This window comes from Chenopodium album, chromosome 19 (genome assembly GCF_948465745.1).
Source record: "Chenopodium album chromosome 19, dcCheAlbu1.1, whole genome shotgun sequence".
NCBI lineage: Eukaryota > Viridiplantae > Streptophyta > Magnoliopsida > Caryophyllales > Amaranthaceae > Chenopodium > Chenopodium album.
In genome coordinates, this window is record NC_137852.1 from 20,971,147 (window position 1) to 20,997,969 (window position 26,823).

The 26,823-nt window shown below is 34.0% G+C and overlaps 2 protein-coding genes across 2 annotated transcripts; both read left to right on the top strand.

Moving 5' to 3' along the window:
* Nucleotides 1-7,106: 7,106 nt before the first annotated feature.
* Nucleotides 7,107-7,892, top strand: LOC145594175 (uncharacterized). Its single transcript, XM_081650510.1, has one exon. The coding sequence runs from the start codon at nucleotides 7,107-7,109 to the stop codon at nucleotides 7,890-7,892; it is 786 nt and encodes a 261-aa protein (XP_081506636.1).
* A 5,508-nt stretch (nucleotides 7,893-13,400) lies between these two features.
* Nucleotides 13,401-26,029, top strand: LOC145593534 (uncharacterized). Its single transcript, XM_081649788.1, has 15 exons — nucleotides 13,401-13,706; nucleotides 13,799-13,881; nucleotides 15,191-15,272; nucleotides 16,297-16,400; nucleotides 18,033-18,159; nucleotides 18,474-18,568; nucleotides 18,743-18,866; nucleotides 19,399-19,479; nucleotides 20,142-20,240; nucleotides 21,370-21,528; nucleotides 21,608-21,671; nucleotides 21,748-21,818; nucleotides 22,316-22,360; nucleotides 25,001-25,177; nucleotides 25,258-26,029. Exons 2-15 carry the CDS (start codon nucleotides 13,844-13,846, stop codon nucleotides 25,693-25,695), a joined length of 1,704 nt encoding a protein of 567 aa, XP_081505914.1. The 5' UTR covers nucleotides 13,401-13,706; nucleotides 13,799-13,843; the 3' UTR covers nucleotides 25,696-26,029.
* Nucleotides 26,030-26,823: the final 794 nt, after the last annotated feature.

Below are 26,823 nucleotides of genomic sequence, written 5' to 3' on the forward strand. Positions count from 1 at the left end.
TTTTTTTTAAAAAAAGTAACCTATATTTTCACAAAAGTGACCCCATATTAGTATAAAAGTGACCCATATTTTACTATACATCAGCATTTCGCAAAATTAAACTTAGATTTCCATTTGTTTGAAGCTAAATTATAATACGCAAAACTTAAAAAACTTAATACACAATAGATCAGATCTCCATCATTTATTTGAATCTAGATTACTAGTCTTCTTCCTTCCACAATCTATCTATATATATACTAAAATAACAACCATTGTTGTCATCATTATCTACGTGTCACTTTTTTATTTAATTTTTTCTCTCCAAAATGTAAGGATGTCATATATATATATATATATATATATATATATATATATATATATATATATATATATATATATATATATATATATATATATATATTTCTTTTTAAGCTACCCTATTCATCATAGCTTTGAAAATCTATTCCATTTGAATTTTTAAATTTTAAATTTTAGGTTTTCTACACATATTACGCTATTTTGTTATTTACAAGTTGTTAACAATTGTTAATTATATAATTTAATTGAAATTTCTTAATCAAATATGAAAATTATGCACTTTCGGGAATTGTATATTCATATTTGATTAGAAAAATTAGTTAGGAAAAATGAGGAAGTTATATTCTTTCAATACGTGTTAGAAGTTTATAATTCAATTCTTATTTTAAATCGTACATCGCACGGGGTTAATCTAGTTTACTAGTAAAAATGTACTGAAAACGATGAAAGAAACACAATTAAAAATTGAAATTAACGTTCAACAATAGCAAAATCACATAAATTATACTGATATATCGTAAAGCAATTCAGAAAACATATATATTTGCATGTGGTGGATTTGTAGTTTTGTACTAATTTAATCTTCTTCATTGACACGTTTGGAACTTCAACAAACTTCAATAATCACAACAAAAATGCAGAAAATTTAAAAAAGTAGAGTAAAGCCTAGAAAATTGAGAAATCTAATTTGTAATGGTGAAAATTAAGCCTAGAAGAGAGAAAAATTGAGAGCAGAATAGAGAGAAAGTTTGGTGAGAAATAAAAAGGAAAGATGAACAGTGAAGTAATAAAAGAAGAAGAGGAAAGTTTGGCTGACACGTGTGGAGTGAATTTTTGGATACTTTTGTTTCCAAACAATGCTCTCCACACAGTAATTTATTGTGCCCCGTCCTTTATTAATTACTATAGGTTAAAATCCGTGCGATGCACGATTTATATAAAGCCTATTTTAAATTTGTACATTTTAAAAATATGTCGCTATTATTATACATGAATTTAAATAAAAATTACGTATATTTTGTAAGTTTAAAATTTTTTATTTTAATCAAAATTATGATATAATATCTGTTCAACGTTGTCTAATTTATAGTACAATGTAGAAGGTCATTCATTAGTGTGTTATTTAAAATTGTTTCAATTTCCTACGATAAATTGATAGATTTTAGTTGTAATGTAGAAACTTCCAATATTTAATTAAATTTAAAAAACGTTAAATATGATAGCTTTCCCCCAAAAAAAAAAAAAAAAAAAAAAGAATGACATCATCATTGCATTTAGGCTAGAAAAATTTTATTGAGAAAGCAACACGTGGACAATGGTGATGTCAGCAACTTCTGTTTTAGTAATAGTTAATAGATTATGATATAATATCTATTCAACGTTGTCTAATTTATAGTACAATGTAGGAGGTCATTTATTAGTGTGTTATTTAAAATTGTTTTAATTTCCTACGATAAATTGATAGATTTTAGTTGTAATGTAGAAACTTCCAATATTTAATTAAATTTAAAAAAACATTAAATATGATAGCTTTCCAAAACAAAAACAAAATAAATAAATAAATAAATAAATAAAGATGACATCATCATTGCATTTATGCGGGAAAATTTTTATTGAGAAAGCAACACGTGGATAATGGTGATGTCAGCAACTTCTGTTTTAGTAATAATTAATAGATTTGTGTTGTGAAATATGAGAAAGCAAGGAATAATGTTTCGATTATACAAGTAAGTAATATTCTTACAATAAAATTATAAGATTATTGTGAAACATTGTGATTAATAAGTATTCCATTTATCAATATTTATAAGGGTTATTAGTCTTATTTACATATACTTGTATACAACAGTTCTAACCATGTTCACCTATCTATGATAATATATACTCCAAAGTACTATATATGTATTTATGAGGAAAATATTCAAGTAATAATAATAACAATAATAATAATATTATTATTTTTTTTATAATTATTATTATTATTATTATTATTAAAAAATAATAATAATAATAATAATAATAATAATAATAATAAACATCGGCACAACGTTGTTTGTGACACCCTTTGTTCTTTGCTACCGGTTGGGTGTTCTTTTGTTCTCCGTTTTAACACCGTATTCTGCTTGCTCGAGGGTTTTGATGGGGATATTTATGGGGATCATGCAATGTCTTGTGCTGAGATGGTGGGTATGAACATTGGCACAATGTTGTTCGTGAGACTTTTGTTGATATTTGTGTTCGATCTGGGATTTCTGCAAGAAAAGAGGTTAACGTTGGGTTGACTGAAAGGAAAAACGACGGGGCTCTTCAACCAGCAGTTGTGATATGTTGCTTTGATCTATTTCTAGGATAGAGACCTTGATGTATGTGTTGACTTGACGAGGTCATCTCCTTTGACACAATCTGAGTTGTCCGTCTTCGTTCCTGGTCGTGTTGTGTCGGATGCGGCTTAGCGGAAGCGGGACAAATATGGAGCGCGTTGCAGGGCTATTGGCTATATATGGTTTTCGTCCTATCTCTTTTTCTTTATTGGGAGAATTAGAGAAGGATGTTGTTGTGTTGCTGAAGCGGGCCAGGTTCAAGTGTTCGCTAGGATTCAGAATATTAATGCTCGTGCAACTGCTCACATTTTAATAGGATCGGGTTCGCTATAGCTAGAGGGCAGGGGGCAGATTGTATCTCGGCTCCCCACTAATTACTTGTAAATCGATTAACTTGTAGGATTTTGTTATTTTATAATAATAATAATAATAATAATAAAAAATTGTCAAAAATAATAAAAATTTTGAGCGGTCCGCCAAAAACAATTCAAACTTTTAATTACTTTTAAATAATAAAAACTTTGTGGGGTATCCGCTTTAAACATGATAAATTACCTACAATTTATATGACTAGTTACTTTTTTTACTTGTTTAATTTTTATTTTAATAAAATCCTTTAAAAACATACTTTACTTCCACTACTAGAAAACAGGCAAATAACGACGGACTGGTTTCGACGGACACATAAATCCGTCGGACACGTCGAAATTTTATTCGTTGGAAATTTCGTCGGAATAAAATTCCGCCGAAAAATGTGTGCTTTCCGACGGAAAATCCGTCGGAAATTACCTTTTCCAACGGATAAATTTCCGTCGGAAATTTCCGACGAAAAAATCCGTTGAATTACCTTTTCCGACGGAATCCAATTTTAAAAAAAAAAAGAAATAGAATTTTTTTTAAAGAAACCCAAAAAGCCTACCCGCCGCTTCTCTCTCTTTCCCTTTCTCCATTTCTTTGTCTTTCCTCTTCTCTCTCCTCTCTCATCTCCTTCTCTCTCCTCTCCTCCTTCCTCTGTCGTTCTTCTTGTCTTCCTCTCTTCTCTTTCATCATCTCTTTTTCTCATTTTCTTTCCCCTCTTCCAAACACCTACCTCACATCTCCTACCACAACATCGACATCAACAACAACCCCACCACCGCCAACATCGATAACAACAACAACCCCAGCACAGACAACTTCGACATCAACAACAACCCCACCACAGCCAGCATCGACATTAACAACAACCCCAACACCGACGACATCAACAGCAATTTCGATTAGATCGAGTTTCGCCCTTTCTCTCTCTTCTCATGATGAAAACAAAGGTTTTTAGGTCAAATTCGACCATGAAAACTCTAGATCTAGAGTTAGAGTTTTCATGGTCGAATTTGGCCTCCTAAACCCAATTTCAAGGTTTTGTGTGGTCGAATTAAGGTATGTGTATTTTTTCGATATTTTTTGTTGTTGGTTTATCAGATATTTTGAATATACTCCGAATTTGGTGGATGTTGGAGTTCGAATTTCAGGGTTGGTGTGGGATTATTTTTTTTTTTATTATTTTTGGGTTTTGGTGGTGTGGGGTGGTTGGGGCTGTGTTTCGGTCGAAATTGTTAGAGTTAGGGTCGTAGATCTGGGTTCGTGGGTAGGGGATTGGTGGAGGTTTTGGTGATTGGGTAGTGGGTGGTGGTTCATGTTAGGGCGGCTGGTGTGGGTAGTGGTACGGGTTAGGGGGCTAATGTGGACCGGTGGTGTGGGCTGGTAGCTGGTGGTGAGGGGTGGTGGGAGGCGTTTTTTTTTTTTTTTTTAAATCATTTTCCGACGTAATTCCCGTCGAATTTTTCCGGCAGAATACAGTCCATCGTAAATTTCTGACGGACTTTGTGGGGCCTGAAAATCATTTCCAACGGACTGAATTATGTCGGAATAGTGTTTCCGACGGAAATGGCCCTTTTTCCGACAAAGGGTATTGCGACAACCAATTTCGACGGAAATTCCGTCGGAAACAGGTTTTCCGACGGAAAACAAGGTGTTTCTGACGGAATTTTTCCGTCGTTATTTGCCTGTTTTCTAGTAGTGTTCTAATAAAAACTTAAAGCATGGTTAGTTTGTCATATAACTCTTAATTAAATAATTAAATACGATTAAATCTTAACTAAATAATTAATCAACATATTATCAATTAAGAAATTGTAAAACTCAAAAACAGATTGAAAAAAAAACAGATTAACACTTAATAGAAAAAAGATTAACATTCTACTATTTAAACAAGTACAAATTACAAAACATATTAAAATACTTAAGAAACTGAGGGAAAAAAAAAGGAGCGAGAGATGAGAAAGAACGAATGAAAGTTACAGTGTAGGGGAAAAAAAAGGAGAAAATTAAAAAGAAAAAAAAAACTAAAATTACGTCCTACAAGACTCGAACTCGGGACCTGCTGTCCAACTATAAAGTAACCTATCCAACTGAGCTACAAGCTTAATGTTACACATGTTTGCTTTAAATGTTATTTATATACTTCGTAGTTAGTCTGTTTTTTATTTTAATAAAATTCCTATTTTTTTCCGGATCTAATGGGGTTCAATTGAACCCCTTAAACCCACGTTGAAGCGAGGTCAAATAAATGTGATGTCATATGTCTAAATATATAGGATTACAACCATGTATGCTCAAGATTCAAGAATATCCATCATCGTTCCTTAATTCTTAAGCTAGATTGTTGTTGCTGTTGTCACAAAAAACACAAAAAAGAAAAATAAAAATTAAAAATAAAAATAAAAATTAAAGATTGTTAATCCCCCCTATTGGCCCTATATAAGGCATTGGCCGAAACTAATAATCATAACAAATCCAGTAGCCAGATTTACAAATTACAATAGAAAGACGAAAAGAGGAGAAAAATTTGCAAGAGTTGACTTTCAAATATTAGAATATTCTAAGAGAAATATTGCTTCTCATATCTTCATTTTCAGGTATCATCTTAATAATTCTTTTTTTTTTTTTTGGAAACCAACTTAATAGTTCTCATATTATCTGTTTCCTTTTTTTTTTTTTTTTTTTTTTCTAATATGGATAATAAAAGTACTTGTATAATTTTGTTACATTTACATTACTATAAAGTATAAACATGTGAAGTGTACCTCTCTGTTGGTTACGGTCTTACGGATACGGCTCATACCCGTACCGAACACTAATCAAATTGTAGCATGATTTAAACACTCCGAAACAAAATGTAGCATGATTTTTTTATTTTCAGAGAAATCTGATAAAAAGGAAAATATTATTGTAGCATGATTATATAAGAACCCTTTTTATATAATTTATATCTAGTTGTTGTATAAGTATATAAACCAGCTTTACGAAACCAAGTTGAAGAGCACGAACACATTGTGTTGTTATTCTTGTTAATGACGATGATCGGCACCAAACACTAATCACATTTAGATAGGATTTTATGTGATATGCATGCAGCATGTATATCTAACAGAAAATATTGATAGGAATTTTTTTTTGTTTTTTTTTGGGGTTCCTTTATTTTAGTCTTTGTTTTTTTTATTTGATTTGTTCATAGATAGGATTTTCACTAACTTTTATTTGTGGTTGGCTAGAGGGTGTGACCAGCCAACATATATGGGGGTGATGTATTAATGTTAGGGTTAATAGTTAGGGGTGTCCATTATTCGGATAAAATCCGAAATCCAATTCAATCCAAACCGAATTATTAATTCGGATCGGATCCAAACTTTAAATCGGATCGGATCGGATTGACCTTGTTCGGATCCAAAAAACCGAATTAACCGAAATATAAAACCAAACTTTTACAAATAAGGATACATTATATTAATCATGTAAATTTTTTTTGATAATTACATTAATATAAACTATGAAAAATTATGTTTTTAATATTTGTATTAATCATGAGGAACTATGTATTTAAAACTAGGCTTTTCATAATTGCATTTTTATTTTTATAATCACTTAAGTCCCTAAAAAATTTGCAATGTATTTTAATTCGGATTTTCGGATCGGATCCAAATAACCGAATTTTATTTCGGATTGGATTCATGAGAAATTCGGATTGGATTGGATTTAAAAATCAAAAACCGAGTTTTATTTCGGATCGGATTGGATTTGGCCTAAATCCAAACCGAAAACCGAATAGACACCCCTATTAATAGTTGATAATCTATGCTACTTGCATTCTTACATTTGACATTCTTTATTGATTTATATGAGCTCTTGTTAAATTTGTTTGATTTATAATTTCATAATTTCTGTTTTTATTAAAAAAATAAAAAAATATTTATAGTTACACATACCATAGATTAAAATTGTGCATTGACAAGTATAAAGTTAAAGTGTTGCAATTGCAAATAAGCAGAAAAAGTATACAAATTCATTTTTTTTTTGGGAATTCGTGCGAACCATTATATGAATGTGTATGATATTGACATAAATTTTGTATATTGCTTAATTGAAATATGATTGATTAATAGAATGATAATGGATTGTATAAACAGCAACATGGAAGACATTGGGCCTATGAGATGCCCGAGACATCCAAACAAGTATCTTGAGCAAAAAGAACACACCAAGACCTACAATTGTGATGGTTGTAAAATGGATGGACATGGACAAGGTTATATGTGTACCAAATGCGACTACGTGCTTCATTTGCAGTGTATGTTTCCATCAAACAAAGTATCTCCATCCTTCTTACAAAATGATGTATTCAAATTCAAGAAAAAACCCGATCCCGTACAAAAACCTAGTTATAAGCGATATTGTGATGCTTGTGGAATGGAAGTGAAGGGGTTTGCTTACCATTGCGATGAGTCACTTATCGATCTGCACCCATGTTGTGCTAGCTTGGGATCTCATTTAGAGATTGATGAAATAAGACTTACTCTCAAGAAAGATAGCACGTCAAAAGAGTGTGACCTCTGCAGCTCGAATGATGCAAAAAAGAGTGATATAATTGATTACGGATGGTTCTATGCATCCAAGAACAACGATTATATATGTCACGTGTCATGCATTATGAATTTGGCTATCACGAGCTCAAAAAAAAGTAATAGCTCAATGAGTAGTGATGGTACCGCTTTGGCGAAATTGGAGTTACTACCAACAGTTAAGAAAAGAAGAATTGGTAGAAATGGGAGCAAGTATTTGAGAATTCTAAAGGCTATTGTAACGTATGTGATATCAATAGTTATTGGAGATCCAACAACAATTGTTACTAAGTTGGCTGTTGAGAGTGTAGTTCAACTCGGAGAGCTTCTATACTAAATTCCTAGCTCATATTTATATTGTATTAGATTAGTATTACTAATTTGTAAAGTTCATAAAATTTCATCAAGTTATACAATTACTTGTATAATTTATTCATTGTATTTTGTTATACCAGTAGTTCATCATTGTTCTTAGTATTTTCACCAAAAAAACATGTATCCCCAACCGACTCCCGATGATTAGGAAAATCTTTTATCGTGAATTCGTGATTTGGTTTGGGTAGAGTGTTGAAATAAAGGAGTAGTACTTAATTTTATTTTTAATCCATTTCATTTAACTTTTCTAGTTTATACGGAGTACTTATATATTTCTATGTCAAGCCCAAACCATTTAGTATAATTCTTGATTTTCCTAAGCCAATCTTAAAATTGTCCAATTTGCAAAACAATTAATTTTCAATAAACTATTAACCCCATTATCTTCTTTTTTTTTTTTTAAAAAAAAAATAAAATAAATAAATAAAAAAATTAACCCCATTATCTTTCATTTATAATTTTTAATTCATACTCCAATTACCTCACTTATCTCTTATTTTATTTAAGTCAATTAAATCGCCTATAATTATGTGCCGATTTAAGTGTAACACTTATTAAAACACGGAGGGAGTATCAAACTAAATTTCCCATGTTTTTATGGTAAAAAAATTCTAACTTTAGGTTCAAGTTTTGAATATTATATAATTCCTTCTCTTTTATGTTTTTATTCCTCATATTCGTCGGTTATTCCCATCAATATTGTGAAATTCAATAGCTAAATGAGAGTTTTAAGGTACAAATTTATGAATTTTTTAGATGTTATTGCTAATTTGTAGAAGATGATCATTATTTTCACATTTGCCGAAAATGAACAACTCCAAGCCCATAATTTTCTTCCTTCCTTTCCATTCTGAACATTGAACATGAACATACAAAAACAATAATTTCAAATTTTCAACCCAAAATAAACGGAAATTTCATGAAATGCCCCTGAGTAATTTTTTTATTCACCAAATACCCATCAAAACTTTCAAATTCACCAAATACTCCTGAGTTTAAAAAAATTTCACCAAATGCCCTTAATGACTAACGGCGGTTAACACCGTTAGTCATTAATGACTAATATGCCACGTGGAAGGCTCTAATTGGTTGTTGTAATATAAATAAATTAATTATTAAAAAAACTTTAAAATATAAAAAAAAAAACTTTAAAAAAATACCCCCACCATCCCCAAGACCCACCCCGCCCCACCACCAGCCCCTGCCAGTGGCCGTCGGCGGTGGTCCCCCTCCCCCAAGCCGAACCGGCGCCGGTCGCTGACGAGGCCAGCCCCCCCCCCCCACCCTCGACACCCCCTCCCCTACCCCCAGCCCTCTCTCCCTCCGTTTCCCCTCCCCTTAAACCCCTCCCCATCCCTCGAAAAACCCCCCCTCCTTCGCGGTCGGTGTCCAAACCCCCTCCTCGGCGCCGGCGAATCTTTTTCGCCCCACCCCCCGCCATTCCCACCCCTTTTCCACCCTAAACCACCACCCAAAAAACCGAAAAACCCCCAAATCGAAACCCTATATTTCGATTTGGGGTTTTTTCGATTAAGGGGTTTTTCGGGTTTTTTGAGTGGTGGTTTAGGGTGGGGATAGAGGGGGGTGGGGCGAAAAAGGTTTTCCGGCACCGGGGAGGGAGTTTGGACGCCGGCCGCGAAGGAGGGGGGATTTTTCGAGGGATGGGGAGGGGTTTAAGGGGAGGGGAAACGGAGGGAGAGGGGCTGGGGGTAGGGGAGGGGTTGTCGAGGGTGGGGGGGCTGGCCTTGCCGGCGACCGGCGCCAGTTTCGGCTAGGGGGAGGGGGACCACCGGCGCCGACGGCCGCTGGCAGGGGTTGGCTTTGGTAGGGGAGGGGGTGGCTGGGGGTGGGTTTAATTTTTTTTCATATATATATTTTTTTTGAAACCATTTTTTTTTAAACCGTTTTTTTTATATTAATTAAGTAATTAATTAAATTAATTGGTTAATTATTTAAAAGAGAACCAATGGCAGCATGCCACGTGGCATATTTAACCTTAATGACTAACGGTGTTAACCGCCGTTAGTCATTAAGGGCATTTGGTGACATTTTTCTTAAACTCAAGTGTATTTGGTGAATTTGAAAGTTTTGATGGGTATTTGGTGAATAAAAAAGTTACTCAGGGGCATTTCATGAAATTTCCGCAAAATAAACAATGCAATAATAATTCCAAAAAATTAACCCAAACAAAGTCTCCCATTTCCAATAAGCATTATTTTTACTGAAATTTTATATAAATCAATTTTCTCAAACTTGTCAATTTGCCACAGACTATACCTAATGAAGTAATGAGGTATAACCAGTTGTATGGTGCATGAGCTGGAGAAATTAAGACTCTACTCATAAGAAGAGACTATTTGCATACGTTATACCTTGTCATTATATTGCTATTTAGATGTGTATGTCCTTCTGGGTGGACGAAAAAGTGATACTTGTGGTTGGGGAGCTAGGTCTCGATTGCATCTTGGTGATGACAATATTGTGTAGGTGAAGGATGAGAAGGGGTTGGGTTGTGAGTGTAAAAGTAGTTTGTTTATGAGAAAGAAGATGCAATCCTTTTTTTCTATTTAGATGGAATATTAGATGTCAATCTATACTTATCTATATCTATACTATCTATACTATCTATTAAAAAATGTTCCATTTAAAGGAACGGTGCCACATGGCACTCTTCAACGTATATGACAACATGTCACAATGCCACATCAGCGACACGTAAGCTTGCAACTTCATTTAACAAAATTAATAAAATATGGTTTTATCTAGATTCGAACCCTCAACCTCAAACAAATAAATGCTACACACTTACCATCTCAACCAACTTTTATTAGTGTTTTAAATTTCACATATTTAACATTATATATTTCTTTAAGGTTATTTAATTTATTTATTTTTCACAAGATTAGAAAATAAATACATATGTAGTAAAAAAAAATCCGTAACATCCGAGACAACGTCCAAATCACACACTAGCTATATAACACTTGAACATAATTATCAAATTAAAGAAGTACAAACTAGCAATCCAGAGCATCGCCCGGGACACACACTAGTTATATATTAAAAAGCGTTCCTAATACAAGATATGTGCTACGTGACACCCTTCAGCCTTCACATGTATTAGAAGTATGCCACATCACCGTAATATGCCACATCATCCATTGTTATATGGACGAACATGTTTCAATTGCAATAAAAATGTTTATCACAAGGTTTGAACACAAGACCAATAACAAATAAAGTAATGTTATTACCTACTTTGCTATCATTTCATTGTGCTTCATATTCAATAATAATACACTAAATACTTTAATTTGTAGTTTTCAAGACATCAATTTGAGAGCATTTATTTAATTTCATTAGTTATAATTGTCCACTTATTTTTTGTAATTATATAGTTTACGATTTTATAGCCCAAATAATATATGTATTGATATTCAAAGCAAAACCCGGTGCATCGCCCTGGGCCACACACTAGTTTGTAATTAAAATATAGATGGTGTTCTGTCACAAAAAGAAATCATACAATGAGGCAAAGAGCTCCCTGAGAAATAACAAAGAGAAACTCTAATTTGGTTCCTCTCCTTTCACCCTTCCTATAAACTATTTTGGGTCGAATTTCTTGAAAACAGTGTTTCTTATTTACTCTTAAATTACCCTTGTTTGGCCAACTTTTAATTTTCAATTCAAGAATATATTGCACACTACCATTACCATTTTATCATACCATGAGTAGAATTATCTTAAGAATTTCTAATAATTAGAACATACTTTTTAGAAAAATTTGCCAAATGCAGCTATTTAAAATTTCTAATTTGTTAGTTGTAGTCATTATTCGAAATAAAATTCGCAAATTATACCCTAAAAAGTATTTTAAAAACTTGTTAATTGACACCCATTTTATCATTAAAACTAATGCGATCTACAATGAACACATAGTGCACAGAGGCACACCATCTAAATAGATTATGTCCAATTAATCAATTATCCAAACATTTTTTCACATTGATCGTCTCATCCGTACGTTTTCTTTATTTGCAACAAAATTTCATATATAGTATAACGTAAATGAATCAAGCAATCAAAATAATTTTTACGTACATTTACCTAATGTTCTTTTTTTTTGGAAAATTTGTTATTATTAATCTCAACTTTGGGTCATTTACTTTGGTTAATCCCAACTTTCCATTATTATTGAATTATCCCAACTTTGGGGGGGCATTTCCTTCTACCGGGTCATGATCGGTCAATGACATATTGTTACAGGTAACTTGACACGTGTCAAGCCCTGATTGGTCCAAAAAATTAAAAAAACAATTACAAAATTAAAAAAAAAAAAACCAAAAACTCCATCCTCTCCCCTTCTGTTCGTCGGACCACCCTAACCCCCACCTTGATCGCCCAGTCTCATCCCCTCCCTCGTTGGCTCGTCGCTCCACCAGGCCATTCGGCCCTAGTAAACACTAACCAACCCTTGTGTTGCACAAAACCACCTCGACTCCCTCCCTCACTCACGAAAACCACCAAACGCCCCTTCTCCACCATGCCGTGAGGGTTTTCGATGGTTTTTGTGTGTGGGGGGGGGGGAGATTGGTGGTTTTCGTGAGTGGGGGAGGGAAATTAAATCGGCGATTTTCGTGAGTTGGGGAAGGAGATCGGTGATTTTCGTGAGTAGGGAAGGGAAATCAGCGGTTTTCGTGAGTGTGGGACAGAGATTGGTGTTAGACTGTTAGAGAATAGGGCGGGGTTGTGCCTAGGAACCAGTGAAGGGCGGAGATGAGTCTAGGAAGCAGTGAATTGAAGAGTGGAGGTACACCTGGGCATCGGCGAAGGCGAAAGACGAGGTGGTTTCGAGGGACTGAGCATGGGATCTAGTGTTTTTGGCGAAGGGGAGTGAAGTTGCGGTGGCTTCAGGGTTGTTTTCGGCGACAGGGCCAAGGGTGGGGCTGCGAGTGGTTTTGGGGGAAGGGAGTGAGGTTGTAGTGGTTTTCGGTGGGGTTGGGGAGGAAGCTGGCGGTTTTGGGTGGGTGCTAAGGAGGGAGGCGGTGGGGCTGCGGTGGGTTGAAGGTGGCCAGGTTTGGTTTTTTTTTTTTAAAATTTTTATGACTAATGAAATTGCAACATGTGACATTTAAGCAAAAAAAAAGTTACCTTTTAGACAGGTCACCGGTCATTTGACCTGATAAAAGAAAATGCCCCCAAAGTTGGGATTATTAAAAAATAATCAATACTTGTTTTCATTAAAAAAAAAAAAAATCGATACTTGGAATTAATAAAAGTAAATGACCCAAAATTGGGATTAGTAATAACAAATTTTTCTTTTATTTTTAACTTTTAACCCAATAATTATTTTAAGGTTCACGACTTCACGAGCGAGTCGTTATTGGGTCCCCATCCGGCCATCCCCAATCCAACTTGACCCTTAAAAGAACAATTGCACTTTGCTTTGCACCTGGTCTCGAGTACAACTTTCATGACCTTGGTCCCACTTCCCAAACACAGATCTACGACAACAATTGTTCGGTCTTCATTTCTTCACCAGAAACCAAACAAAATATTAGCAAACGACTCTACCTTTCCCGGCACCCGAACCTTCAACGACTCGGTCAAAGGAGAGAGAAAATCATCACATCTTCTGCCGGCGATTCTATGGCGGCGGCAATCGGCGATCCTTCTTCTTCGTCGGATCTCTGATTTCTGCAATTTTCACTCAATTCATTGATTCTCAACCTAATTTCCCCAAATTCAACTCCAAGAATCTTATTCAATTTTTTAGGTTTGATATATTGATTAATTTGTAGGAGTCATTTTCTTGTTATTTAATTGCGATCATGTTGATTAATTAGTGTTGGAAATGTGAATTTGCAGGTGAATTGAAGTTGTGAAAGATTTTGTTTCCATAGTTGATGAACTATGGAACAACTCGTCAACTTTATTATTCGGCCGCCAAGGTATGTTATGAAGTATTATATTACTTTCTTTTTCTGTTTTAGTTGTGTAATTATTGGAAAAGTTCGTATTGATTAGATTTGCTTGTTTAATTTGATATTTGTTCCCATTTTAAGTTTTGATTAATTCACTGAAACAAATTATTCAGAACACTTTACTGATTAGGGAGAAACATTCGAATAAACCTTGATAATTTCGTCGAATAAGAATGTAATTTAAGCAGTGAAGCTGAATTTTAGGTAAGAATTAATGATATGAGATATCTACCTTGATAATGTTGTAAATCTTTGGCTTACCTTATTGGGGTTTTTTATTTTTAAAATTGTAATAATAATTGAATTGCTCTTATTCTAAGTGTGGTCGATTATTGGGTTACTGGCCTGAAGTGTACAAATGGTTTCTATTTGGGAGTTTATGTTTTTGTTTTGGATTTGAAGTTTAAGCTATCTACCTCGTGAATATATTGAGGAGAAGAAAGGGGGATTGTATTGAATAGTGAAGATACATGCTGAAGGCTTGTTAGGATCCTCTTGTATAAATCAGGAAATCTACCTGATCGGGGATATCACAAAAGATATTAAAAACCCTGAAAAGGTCTTTTATACATTATATAATCCAGTGTAGAAATTGGGGGAATGGAGCCCATAAGCTTGTTGACAATGTACTTTTGTGCATTACTACTTTCTATTTCTATTGCATCTTAATCAAGGAAGCATATGCAAGTATTATTAAAAAGAATACTGTGAATTGTCTGAGGGGATGGTGTTTTTTGCTCTGGACTCATCACTCATGTATGATTGTATGATATCTATTGAGGGTGCATTCGTTTACTCTATTTTTTAAACATATTTGCTGAAAATCCACAAGCTAAAATATAAGAGATTATGAGACGAGGATCAGGCGTTGTCTGACCCTTGATTTGAATCCAAACAAACTTTTTCTACACTGTAATATCAATATCGAATTTAAGACTTGCAAAATTTAAAAGCAACATTATTTTTTATGAAGCCCAAGTAATTAGATTTTTTGATTGGTGAGTGGAGAAAGGTAGAGTGAGGATGGAGAAAGAGAATGCAGCTGCTGCCGTGTTATCAGAGATGGTGAAGCATATAATTTTTAGCTGTACAAAGACACATAGTGTGGAACTTGATCAAGTGTATAGTAAATTTCCACTAAACATTTGTTATGGAAATTAACCACAAAATGAAGTAGATCTGTGTGCTAAAATTTTTTTGCTCTATAAATATCTTTATGTGCTTGGTATCATGAACAATAATTTGTGCAACTTATACATGTTTAACTTTGATGCAGAGCTGAATATAGCCCTGAGCACGACCTTTTAGATCAAGAGTTCATGCTAAAAGGAAAATGGTACCAGAGGAAGGATGTTGAGGTAATCTTTTGGTGTATGTCATTGTCATATGATACCGATATTGTACTATATGTTTGGATGAACTGGTGACATTCAGTGTTAAAGAACTAGATTATCGAGCCAATCAAAGCTGCAAATCAGACAAGTTGAAAGTCCATTAGTCAGCGACATGGACCCAAACAGAAGCCTCTTTTCTCTTCTCTCCCTAAAGAAATAGTAATTTACACGGCGCAGCTTCATGATGAGCAGCTTGCCTATTTGAAGTTGACCCTTGATTGTTGTGGATGAAAAGTATGAGTGGAGTTTTGAGGCAAACTTCTAGTTGGGAATCTAAAATGTGGTGTTTCTGGCTTTTTTGTGGTGTTGTCTTCATGTGAGTAATTTATGGCTTAGGTATAAGTGCTATGTATTGATTGAAGCACTATCTATGTGCATTAGCTTACTTAGGATGCATTGTCTTCTTAGTGATATGTTTAGCCTTTTAGTAATTTTAACAATGTTAATTTTTAATTTTTATTTATTAAAAGAACTTTACATGCCATAGCTTGATTAACATCTAAAAACCCATCGAATAGCTAAAAAAAAAAAAAAAAGAAGATATCCCTAGATATTGCTACACTAGGGAATTTTCCTATGGTCTACATAATGATCACTAGTTTACTACAATACCAGCCATGTAGGATCTGATTGGGGAGGTTCCTATTTCTATAACAAATTTATGACGTTTTAACCGTTCAATTCTAGGAATGATGTGGCATTTTGGATTGAATATTGCAAAGGGGTTGGTGGTTTGTTTTTTCACCAAGAACACTATGGTCCCTAATTCCTTATTTGTAGACGGTAATGTGGGCATTATTTTGTAAATCAAAGTGTTTTGGGACTTGCCTAGAAATTTGAGGAAACCCTCATAATCTTGTACATAAGTGCTCCAAAAATGTGTTAGTCTTTGTTGTGCGTTGCAATGACCACTGTACAAGTGCATTACCTGAATAGCAGCCGCTGTCTGAATTCAACTAGGCTAAACAATGTCTATCTTCATTAGCAGATTAAGAACAGCCGTGGGGATGTTCTTCAATGCAGTCATTATGCTCCCCTTGTGAAACCTGACGGGAAGCTTCTACCATGTGTTATATATTGCCATGGCAACAGGTCAGTTGGAATATATGTTTAGAGTTTATCTACTGTATTTTGTAAAGAAGTAATCTATTTTTGATTGTGAGTGCACTTTGCTGATGTTCATCGATGTCTGAAATCTGATTGATTGGGAGTTGTAATGATTTGATCCCTTACTTTTATCTGGATAAGAAGGTTTATGACTTATTAGTTATTAGGTATTACACTTCGTAGTTTGAACATGATTTTTCCTTTTCTTCCACTACAACAGATGTTTTATGGAGTTGGTATCTATATTAGCAATGCTTGTTATATTTGAAACATACTCCTTAATTTAAAGAGAATTTCAGGCAATGCATGTTACTTTTAGATGATGATACATGAGTATCTTTTTTCTCTCCTTCCACTTCATATATGGAAGTTTTGGATCTAAGAAAAATGTGATTTACAACTTAAAATGATCAACAATAGGCCTTGTAAAACTTCCTAAATTATCAATTCTTAATGTATTATCTAAGAGTATTCATAATAGATCAAACCTCAAGGAAATTCTCTTTTTCAACAAACCTCAAGGAGGTTCTCTTTTACAACAAACCTCAATCCAACAATAAAATAATCTATTTACAGGTTTATGTGCGGGCCCAACATGATAAATAAAGAAGCCAAATAAAAAATGTATGCATGCCGAGCTTGCAAACATCAAATGGGTTACTATACGTCAATTTGTTCCTTTGTAATTTTTTTCAACAGTTGGGCTTGTCTATAATCATTAGAACAACAAGAAAAACCTCATGACAAACACCTTATTGAAATTTTCTTCAAAAAAAAAAAAGAAAAACCACCTTATTGTTATTGACCTATGTTCAATGTAGCCCTTCACAACAATTTTAACTCCATTTACTTCTACTCAGACATTGTGAATTCTTTCTGGCACTGAAGCGATTTGAATCATGTCCATGTCCTTGCTATTTTATTTTATTTTGGGAAATTGTACATGTTGGCCTTATAGATTTGGATTTTCTGTTTGGTAAGAACTTTCTTTTGCCATAGTTTCTAGCGATTTGATTAACTGTTAATCAAAAAATCAAAAGGTTAGCTCATTTAGTGGATTAAGAGCACTACATAGAGTTAATTTTCTTAACCTAAACCAATTAAATTACTGACCTACCCATCACACCATCACCATCACCAAGCCCCACCACCTAAGCCACCATAACCACTACTGCCACCCCAAAAACCTCATCCACCACCGCGAAACCCCTACCCATCTTGATAACCTTGACACCCCCAAAAACTAAGACCATCTCCTCCAAACCCCCCAGGCCCCCACGCATCCCAAAAAGCCAGACCACCTCGAGAAACCCGCTTAAGGTTGTCCTGATGGCTGCTCCCAGCGTTGGTGTTGCTGAGGCCAATTTTTCCTTTTTATTTATCGGAGGAATAGGCTTAGATGATTTTAACTTTGTAATTTGTTCTTCTTTCCATAATAAGGCACTTGTCCTTTATGAAATTCTCCTGGTCTTTGCTTTATTATTTAATAAGCGATCTTATAAATTATAATTGTTGTGTTGCCATGTTTTGAAATATCAGAGGGCATAGCTGCTTAAGTGTTCATGTCATGTTAACTTCATACTGACTTTAGTTCATGTCATGTCAACTGTATATCAGTGGGTGCAGGGCAGATGCCAGTGAAGCTGCTATAATATTATTGCCCTTAAACATTACAGTTTTCACCTTGGACTTCTCAGGTTCTGGACTCTCTGGAGGGGAGCATGTAACTTTAGGGTGGAACGAGGCAAGTTTTCATATCTGTTTCAATAGGATTGAAAATATCGATAATTTTTCTATTCTTTAAATGGACTTTACCATACTAGGCTACTAGAATATGTGATGACGATTGATTCATCTGGAGCAACAATAATTGACATTTCTTGATTTCCCAAAGTTTAAAAGATGCATTCTTTTAAAATCTAAAAGAAACGGCGTTTTTCTATGTCAAAAAAAGTGATTTTGTTTACTGGTTGCTAATTTTATTTTATATATTGTTTAAACTTTGGATTCGATGTATCTTATTCTATAATTCTGAAACTTTTCCTCTCTGTATTGCAGAAAGATGACCTGAAAGCTGTCGTAGATTATTTACGATCAGATGGGAACGTATCTATGATTGGCTTGTGGGGCCGTTCAATGGGAGCAGTTACAAGGTTCCTATGTGTATTTTATTACTTCATTTCCTCAGTATTTTATCAAGTTCCTACCTGGACTTGCTTAAAGATTCTGCTTTGGATGAAGCCTTTTCTGTTGCTGTCTTGTTTTAAATAAAAAATTGTCAATGTTTTGCTTGTTGCTTTATCTAACAGTATGCACTGTCTATATAGCTTAATGTATGGAGCCGAGGATCCTTCAATTGCTGGAATGGTTCTTGACAGCCCCTTCTCAGACTTGGTTGACTTGATGATGGAGCTTGTGGATACCTATAAAGTCCGACTTCCTAAATTTACTGTGAGTGATATCTTTAATGAGTTGCAAGAAGTTCCTCCTTTATAGAGTTACCTTGTAACTGTAAATTTGCAATGAAGATGTTCTGCTATGCTAAAAAAAAAAAAAAAAAAAAAGAAAGAAAGAAAGAAAGATTCCAAACATTTTGAGGGATTAGAGACTTTTTAAAACTCAGTGAACAAGATCCATTATGAAATGTTTTATCTAAGAACTTTAAAATTTGTGCATCACCATACATTTTTCATAAACACTTGCTATCAAAGGAACTATTACTCGTATGAATGTACTTAACTGATTCTGCCAAGTGTTAATGTTAAACTTCTGCTGAAGGATGTGTGCATTGTCGCTTTCTGTGACTATTGACAATATTTGACATCTATGCTGCCACTTTTAGTAAAATACATTATCATAATCAAATGATAAATTTATGTGTGTATGTGCTGAACTGATGATATTACCAATACTGCTCTATTACTGTCTAAAATTATTGTAATTTCTTAGATTGACATTAACATTTATATTTTTTCTTTAATAGGTAAAATTTGCCATCCAATACATGCGAAGAGCAATCATGAAGAAAGCGAAATTTGACATTATGGACCTGAACACCATTAAGGTTCAATATTCTTTCATTACATCATAAATTTGTTGCAATTTGACTTTTTTTTTGCAATCTAAATGTAAATTCTTTCTTTGTACTAAATACAAAATCTACTGCGGTGTTAGTCTCTTGCACTGTTTAATTAATAACTCAAAATACTCCATTTGAGTGAATAACCTTGTTACCAGGAAAAAGGTACTACATTGCCTAACAGAATTTTGTATATATACTTCTTCCGTTTTTTTTTAGTTGCTACACTTTCCTATTTTAGAAATTGTTAATTAGTTGCAACACTTTCCATTTTTTACATTTCTTTCTCTCTATCTCTCTCCTACCCACATGGGTCCCTCTTATTTTTCTCTCTATCCCTCACAATTGTCTAGGAGACCGTGAAAATAAAAGTGTAGCAACTAGAAAACGGAGGAAGTATTGTGTTCGGAAACATTTAAGTGTCTTGCATGGAGGTAGATCTTTGCTGTATTATGTTTAATTACTTTCTATGCTAGTTGCCAAAAAATCATTGCTAGGTGTCTATCTGGTAAATGCATTAGAAAAGGAGGTTGATTCATGAAGTGTTGGAGGCATTTTCTTTTTAATTTTTGTTCCTGTATTATAATTTAGATATCCTAGTAGAAGAAGCTCTTTGATTTTGGTGCTGTTATAATTGATTTTGATAGGTTGCAAAGTCTTCCTTTGTTCCGGTGTTATTTGGTCATGCAATTGATGATGATTTTATACAGCCTCACCATTCTGAACGCATACATGATGTTTACATGGTGAGTTTAATGTTTTTCTCTTCTTTTAAGAAAGAAGCTATCTAAAACCATTGATGGTTCATAATTGATCTTTGAAAAATTGTTATATACTTCATCGTAACTATGTATCTCTTACACTTTGTATCTATTGGCTCAGTTGAAACATTTATGCGTGTGATACAGCTGAAGTTTTCCATGTGACTACAGTTTTGTGCTTTAGATAATTATGAATAAAAAAAATTGTACTTCTATGAGCCTATATTTTTTATAAACATTGTCTTCTATGAGCCTAGCATTAAGCTTAGCTAGAATTTACTTTCTACCGTCACAATGTATATATCAAGGAAGCACTGAGTTACTGGGACTCTTAGGAGGGAAGTGTATGTGATGACACGCATATCTGACCTGACTACTTGATGCAAATATGCAATTAAGGAAATGTTTCAAATTTGGCAAATTTTCTGAGAAAACTTTAAAGTAGAAAACTTGCAAGTCTTTAACTGTATATTGTTGACTATTTTTTATTTGGCTAAGTTGGTGACACTTATTTTTTATTGGCGGAGTATTTACTCCTTGACATCTTTTTATGCTGCCAGAGATTCGATTTCCCTGTAATGTTGCCATATATGTAGTGTCCTTGTTTCCTAGCTGGCAAGAACTACATGTGGAACAAACAAAATAATCAAGGAAATATCTGTGGCAAAAAATTCTTTGTAGTTGGAAGTCTTGGAACAACCAATATACTACAGAATAGAAAACTTGTAGGATAAAATGGTGACATCCAATTTTATTGTAAGTTCAGTCTTCATTCTTGTTTCTTTAATTTGGTAAGGAGAGTTAAACTATCCATGTTAGGATATAATTATTGATCAGCTATTGTTTGCCTGCTATCATTTCATCCTAAAATATAGTTGTTCATATAATTCTGCGCTTATTAATCCTGTCAAGGGATTATCATATGTACGTATATATTAAGAGTTTACCCTAAAGGTGTATTAGTTATGGTGGCCAGACTTAGGGTTGTTATGAACCTTGCAATAGTCTTAAGATTTGCTGCCATAGGATAAACATGCACTATCTATTTCTTAATTAGAGTTATATTTGACATCATTCTTCATCAAACGTTTAATGTTGGAAGTAAATCTGACAGGGAGACAAGAATTTTATCAAATTTGAGGGTGATCACAACTCTCCACGGCCCCAGTTTTACTTTGATTCCATAAGTATATTTTTCAATAATGTTTTGCAACCTCCAGAGGATGATGTTCCGGCAAGGTTATTTGATCCAGTGCATGAATACATTGACAAGGTAGATTTTAATTAATACCTATAAGTATTTGGATTTACATTTGTTTTGATACCAACTTAAATGGGTTAATAATCTTCAGGCTACTTGGAATGCATTGCATGGACTGGGATTCTCTGGTAGCAATTCCTCAGGTGGATCTAGAGGCCTGTAGTAGCTTATATTCTATATTTAAAATGGGTATTGTTCTGTAATTTATTTCTATATCTTTTGTTTATGTAGAACCTGCCAGGAGTAGCACTGGAGATGCTATTGAGCAGCTCAGATCTAAACGACCCATGAGCCGAATGGAGGTTAGTTTTGATAGATACCTCTCGTATTAAATTGAGTAATAGCTGATATAAAGATGGAATTCCAGTGGGTGGGTCTTGAAATGCGTGATTTATGCATATCTATATCTAAACAGGAATTTGACATGCTGCTTGTCCCCATCCTATCACCTCCTCCCATTTAGTATTATGAATCTTTATTTTAAAAAAAAAAAAAAAAAACTATTACAACCCTCCTCTTCTCATTATCTACCTTCAATCATCCAAAATTTCATATTTCACCATGAATAATATTTGATGAAGATTTTAATTGTTAACCCATTATTTCACCACATCATTTGTATTTTGATATTCAGCCTGTGCTTTTAATCTTTTAATGGGCGAAACAATAGCTCAGTGTGAAACATGTGTTTCAAAGTAATGAAACATCGCTAAAGCATTGCTGCAAGCTTTATCTTTTTTACTGAATTTGTTTATGCATCATATATGGTTGATTTTATTTCAAATTTGAATGTTCTTAGGTACCCCCAACAATGGCTGGTGAAAATGAACAATCTGAAGCAAAGGTATATTGATTTATTTTGGCTGCACCTTAAAGTCGTAGTTGTTTCTTGCATTTGCCGTAGTTTCATTCTGGAGCATAACGTAGGGCAGCTGTTGAGAATCTTGGGGCAGGGGAGGTGAGTTCTCAATATGTTATGTGGAAAAGAACAATGTATGCCCCTGAACAAGCTGTACCTTTCTTGATGAAACATTGACCTTCAAACAGTAACATGAACCACCATTCACTCAGGTTCGATGAAATATCAAGATAGTAATGATCACTGAATAGACTAAAACTAGTATCTTTAGTGTAAGATTAACATCTTTTGGTGCATTTTGTACTCTTCCATGTACCTTAAAACCTCATTGGCCCACCTCATTAAGCTGATTCATTTTCTTAATATTTCAAAGTATGGTAAGTAGATACAAATTTCACAAGGTATTTTCTGGTCCTCCTAACTATCCACCAAATTTGTAATATATGAAATATTTGGACACTAGGATTTCATCTGACTCTAGAATTGGGTAAATCTATTGTTTGGATTCCCAAAGCATTTCAAATTTGAAATTGGTCCAATTCAATGAATGTTATTAAAATAAAAAGGTTTTGAAATGACATAATAACCTTGTCATTTGTAATTACCAGCCCACACCCTAACTTACTACCCCCTTGGTCTCCTTTGTCCATGCCCTTTATTATCCTCCATCATTATCTTATCTTTTATCTTTAATATCGTCATTATTGTCATATCCTTTAAAAGATTCAATTTGTCACATTGTCACACTATGAATCTACGATGTTATGACGAAGATGATATGAAGCATAGTTTACGTAAAGAGTTAATACAAGGGGATGGGATTACAGATTTATTTGGTACTGAAATTTTAGATCTTGAAGAATCGGATTCAAAATAAAGATATCCAAATGTTACCTTAAAAAAATTTAATTCCATCAACAAACTTCAAAATTGTATTAATAATGCCCAAAATAAGCAAAAGAAACACTTCAGTCCAAAAAAAAACTCTACATACCTTTGTATCAATTCTTGTTGATAGTCATAAAGAGTTGTCTTCGTGTTTGTAACGAAAAATGAAAAGATCATAACTAGGGTTCTCTTAAGGGAACTAGGAAAAAGTATGGCTAATGATTTTAGTTTATTATTCAACGTGAGAACTAAATCAGGCATTTGGAGGAAAGAGATGGTAAGTGGGTGAGGGGTACTATACATGGTTTTATAACCATTATAGGTGGTAAAGGCAGGTGATAGGGATGGTTGGACAAAGGTTTTATTTTTAAGTTTGTATACTGTAGTACTCGCTCTGTATAATATGTATTGATGTTGCCTTCCTGGTTTCCTTTGGGGTGATTCATAAATATGTTCTGTTGAATCTGTTCAATCAATTAATCAATCAAAGCCTTAATCACAAAAGTGGGGTCGGCTAACATGAACCAAATTTGATTATTCTGTTTATTCATCGACATAAATCTTCCTCCTCCATCCCTTACGAGCCAATGCTTCATCCTCATGCAAATCCATACCCTTCATATCCTTCCTAACTCCTTCCAACCAAGTCATTTTCGGTCTCCCTCTCCCTCGTTTAACCCCTCCATGGTCCCACTCTTCCACTCTTCGCACCGGTGCACCCTCGGGTCTCCGTCTTACAAGTCCAAACCAACGCAGGCGATTTTCCCTTAGTTTATCTGCAATGCTCGCCAACACCTACTACTTTCTTGCGAATAACCTCATTTTTTATTCTATCTCTTAAAGTATTCTGTTGAATCTATTACTTTAGCAAATTCAATTCCCCTATTTACCCATAAAGAATTATTAATACCAAATATGTCCTCATATCTGCTACTCATGAGGCCACTTCCAGTTTTTTAAAATTTGAAAGAATAGCACAATAAGTTACATTTTCTAAGATTCTAGAAGAGACAGTAACACATAAGAATTATGTTGGTTTATCCCCCAATATCACCTTGCAACATCGCCAACATCACTATGAATTGGAGGGAGTATAAGTTATCAGTTTTTGTTTTTTGGTTTATAATATAATGTTATTTTAGTTGCTAGTAATTTCTTGGATGGAAAATTGTACTGTTCTTGTTGGGCTAATTTTCTGGGAGACCCCCAAAATTTGGGATCATATTGGTGCAGTTGCAACTTTGCAGCCTGAAATTAGTTGTGGGAGAGCGAGCGGAATTCAAATCATTGATTCAAAAATTCCTTTGTTTTTCTTGTTTGGGCTTCTGAATTTTTATCTGCTGCCTTTTTCTTCTCAAAAATTATATATTTTATTGTTAAATTCTGTATTGTTAATGAAGAACAAGGAGGAAAAAACTAAAAGAGCCAATGGATAAAAAAGATGAAGGGGATGGGACAAAGGGAAAGGGAGGGAAATTAGATATCTAATGAAACTATTAGTTTGGCCAGATGATGAGCACTGTAGTATACCTTTCAGCTGACCCTGTTCAGTTAAAACTCCCTGCTATTATTCACCATCGAATGCAGCTATGCTTCAATGCTTTTGTCTTTATTTTTTATCTCATTTCTAAAACTTTGGCCATTACCATAATTATTTTTCATGCTAAAGTAATTTGTATTTTAGAGCTTTTACTTATATCCCATTTTTAAAAAATCTTAATTCATGCTTTGCTCCAGGAAGAGGCAGCTGGAACTGAGTCATCTTCCTCAAGTTCCGGAATGATTAGCTTTGAATTAGCCAACGGTCAACCCTTTGGTCCTCATGTTCCAATTGCCATTGACGATGATCAATATGTAGAATACTCCCTTGACAACATGACAGAATTTCCTCGTGATATGGAGGAAGAAGAAAGGGTGAGTCAAGTTACTTATCTAAACATCCTGTTAACGTCTTCATATTGCTGCATTAATTTACTTGTATACTGCTTGAATAGATGGTCATGGAAGCCATAGTTGAGTCTTTGAAGGACATGGGTACAAGTCAACCACTGGAAAAGCCTTCCCCCTGTGCTGACTCCAATGTCATTGAATCTAACCAAGAAAATCCTAAACCAAAAACTCTCACAGATAAAGAATGTTGTGGACCATCCAAGTCAGATTCAACTTTCCTTTCATTAACAAATAGTGAACCCCTGGTATCTCAGAGCACTGCATCTGAACGTCATCTAGACCATTCTTCCAGAATCCCATGTACTGAAAGGTCTGAAATGGGGAAAGCAAATAATACACCTGCTCAAGAAGAGTCATCTGGCAGGGAATCTGGTGATGGTACAAAAGCCACATTGACTGTTGAAAAAAATTCTTCAGGAAGTAGTATCATGGATGGGTTTTTCTGTAGATGGGATCGAAATTTCTTCAGAAGCACGCGGTAAACTCCCAATGATTGTAACAAAGGCAGGCCAGACCAGATAGAAGGGAACATATTAACAAAAGTGAGCACTATTTCTGTTTATTTGGGCTGATTTCTTACTGAGCTATTGGTCATGCTCTGTAGATTTGTTCCTGAAAGATAAAAAGAAAAGGTAATTGGTTAAGTGTGAATATTTGGTTCTTGGTAATGAAGATATCGGCAATTCTTTATTGTGCATAAAGTTTCCGATTCTATTGTAAATCCGTGTTGCATATTTTTCATTTCCGCTGTTGTATATTTATGTGTTATTTCTTGTCTCGATATTGCAAGCTAATTTTAAGGGATGTTTGATAGTATTTTTTTCCTTAAACTTCTCCAAATACGGAAGACCAATTGTAGAGACTGGGCTGTACATAGTTTGGTCTGAACCGTAACCAAACTAGACCAAACCGTATTTTAGCAGTTTGGTTTGGTTTACGGTTTATAAAAATACAGTATGGTTTTGGATTTTTTTTGAAAATACGGTTTGAGGCTTGCTTTGGTTTTTAAAAAATTATAAGCCAAACCGTAAACCAATGAACCGTATTTTAATCTTTATATAATTTTTAAATAAAAAATAATTAATATATATTAAGAAAAATAAAGAAAATATAAAAAAAAACGTGAAAAATCAAATACAACAAGGTATAGTGGATTAGTAGTATACGATTTAATCCATTTGGACTAATTATTTAAACTTTATTATAAGTTATTGAAGTATTATTTGTCAATTTTTAGGGAAAAATGTCGTCTCATCACAAACTGCAAACCAAACCGCACTAATCTGTATTATTATGGTTTGGTTTGGTCTGGTTTCAATTTTAATATGGTTTGGTTTGGTTTGAAAAATTGACCAAATTATATTTTGCGGTTTGGTTTGGTTTGGACTCAAACCGCACCAAACCAAATCGTGTTCACTAGTAGAGACCGATACTGATTGAATTCACCAAAGATTCAACAAACTGGTTTCAACAAACTTTATATTCTATTGATTTTGATTCATAAACTTGCATGAACCCTGAATCATCTTTAAACATGATTGCTAAGCGTAATCTCACTTTACTTAGAAACAATAGAGAAAAAAGAATATTAAAAAAAAAATAATCAAAAA

Coding starts and splice junctions, on each gene's coding strand:
- LOC145594175 (XM_081650510.1), top strand. CDS start 7,107: ATGGATTGTATAAACAGCAACATGGAAGACATTGGGCCTATGAGATGC.
- LOC145593534 (XM_081649788.1), top strand. CDS start 13,844: ATGGAACAACTCGTCAACTTTATTATTCGGCCGCCAAG. Junction 18,867..19,398: donor TCCGACTTCCTAAATTTACT/GTGAGTGATATC, acceptor TTTCTTTAATAG/GTAAAATTTGCCATCCAATA. Junction 19,480..20,141: donor TGGACCTGAACACCATTAAG/GTTCAATATTCT, acceptor TGATTTTGATAG/GTTGCAAAGTCTTCCTTTGT.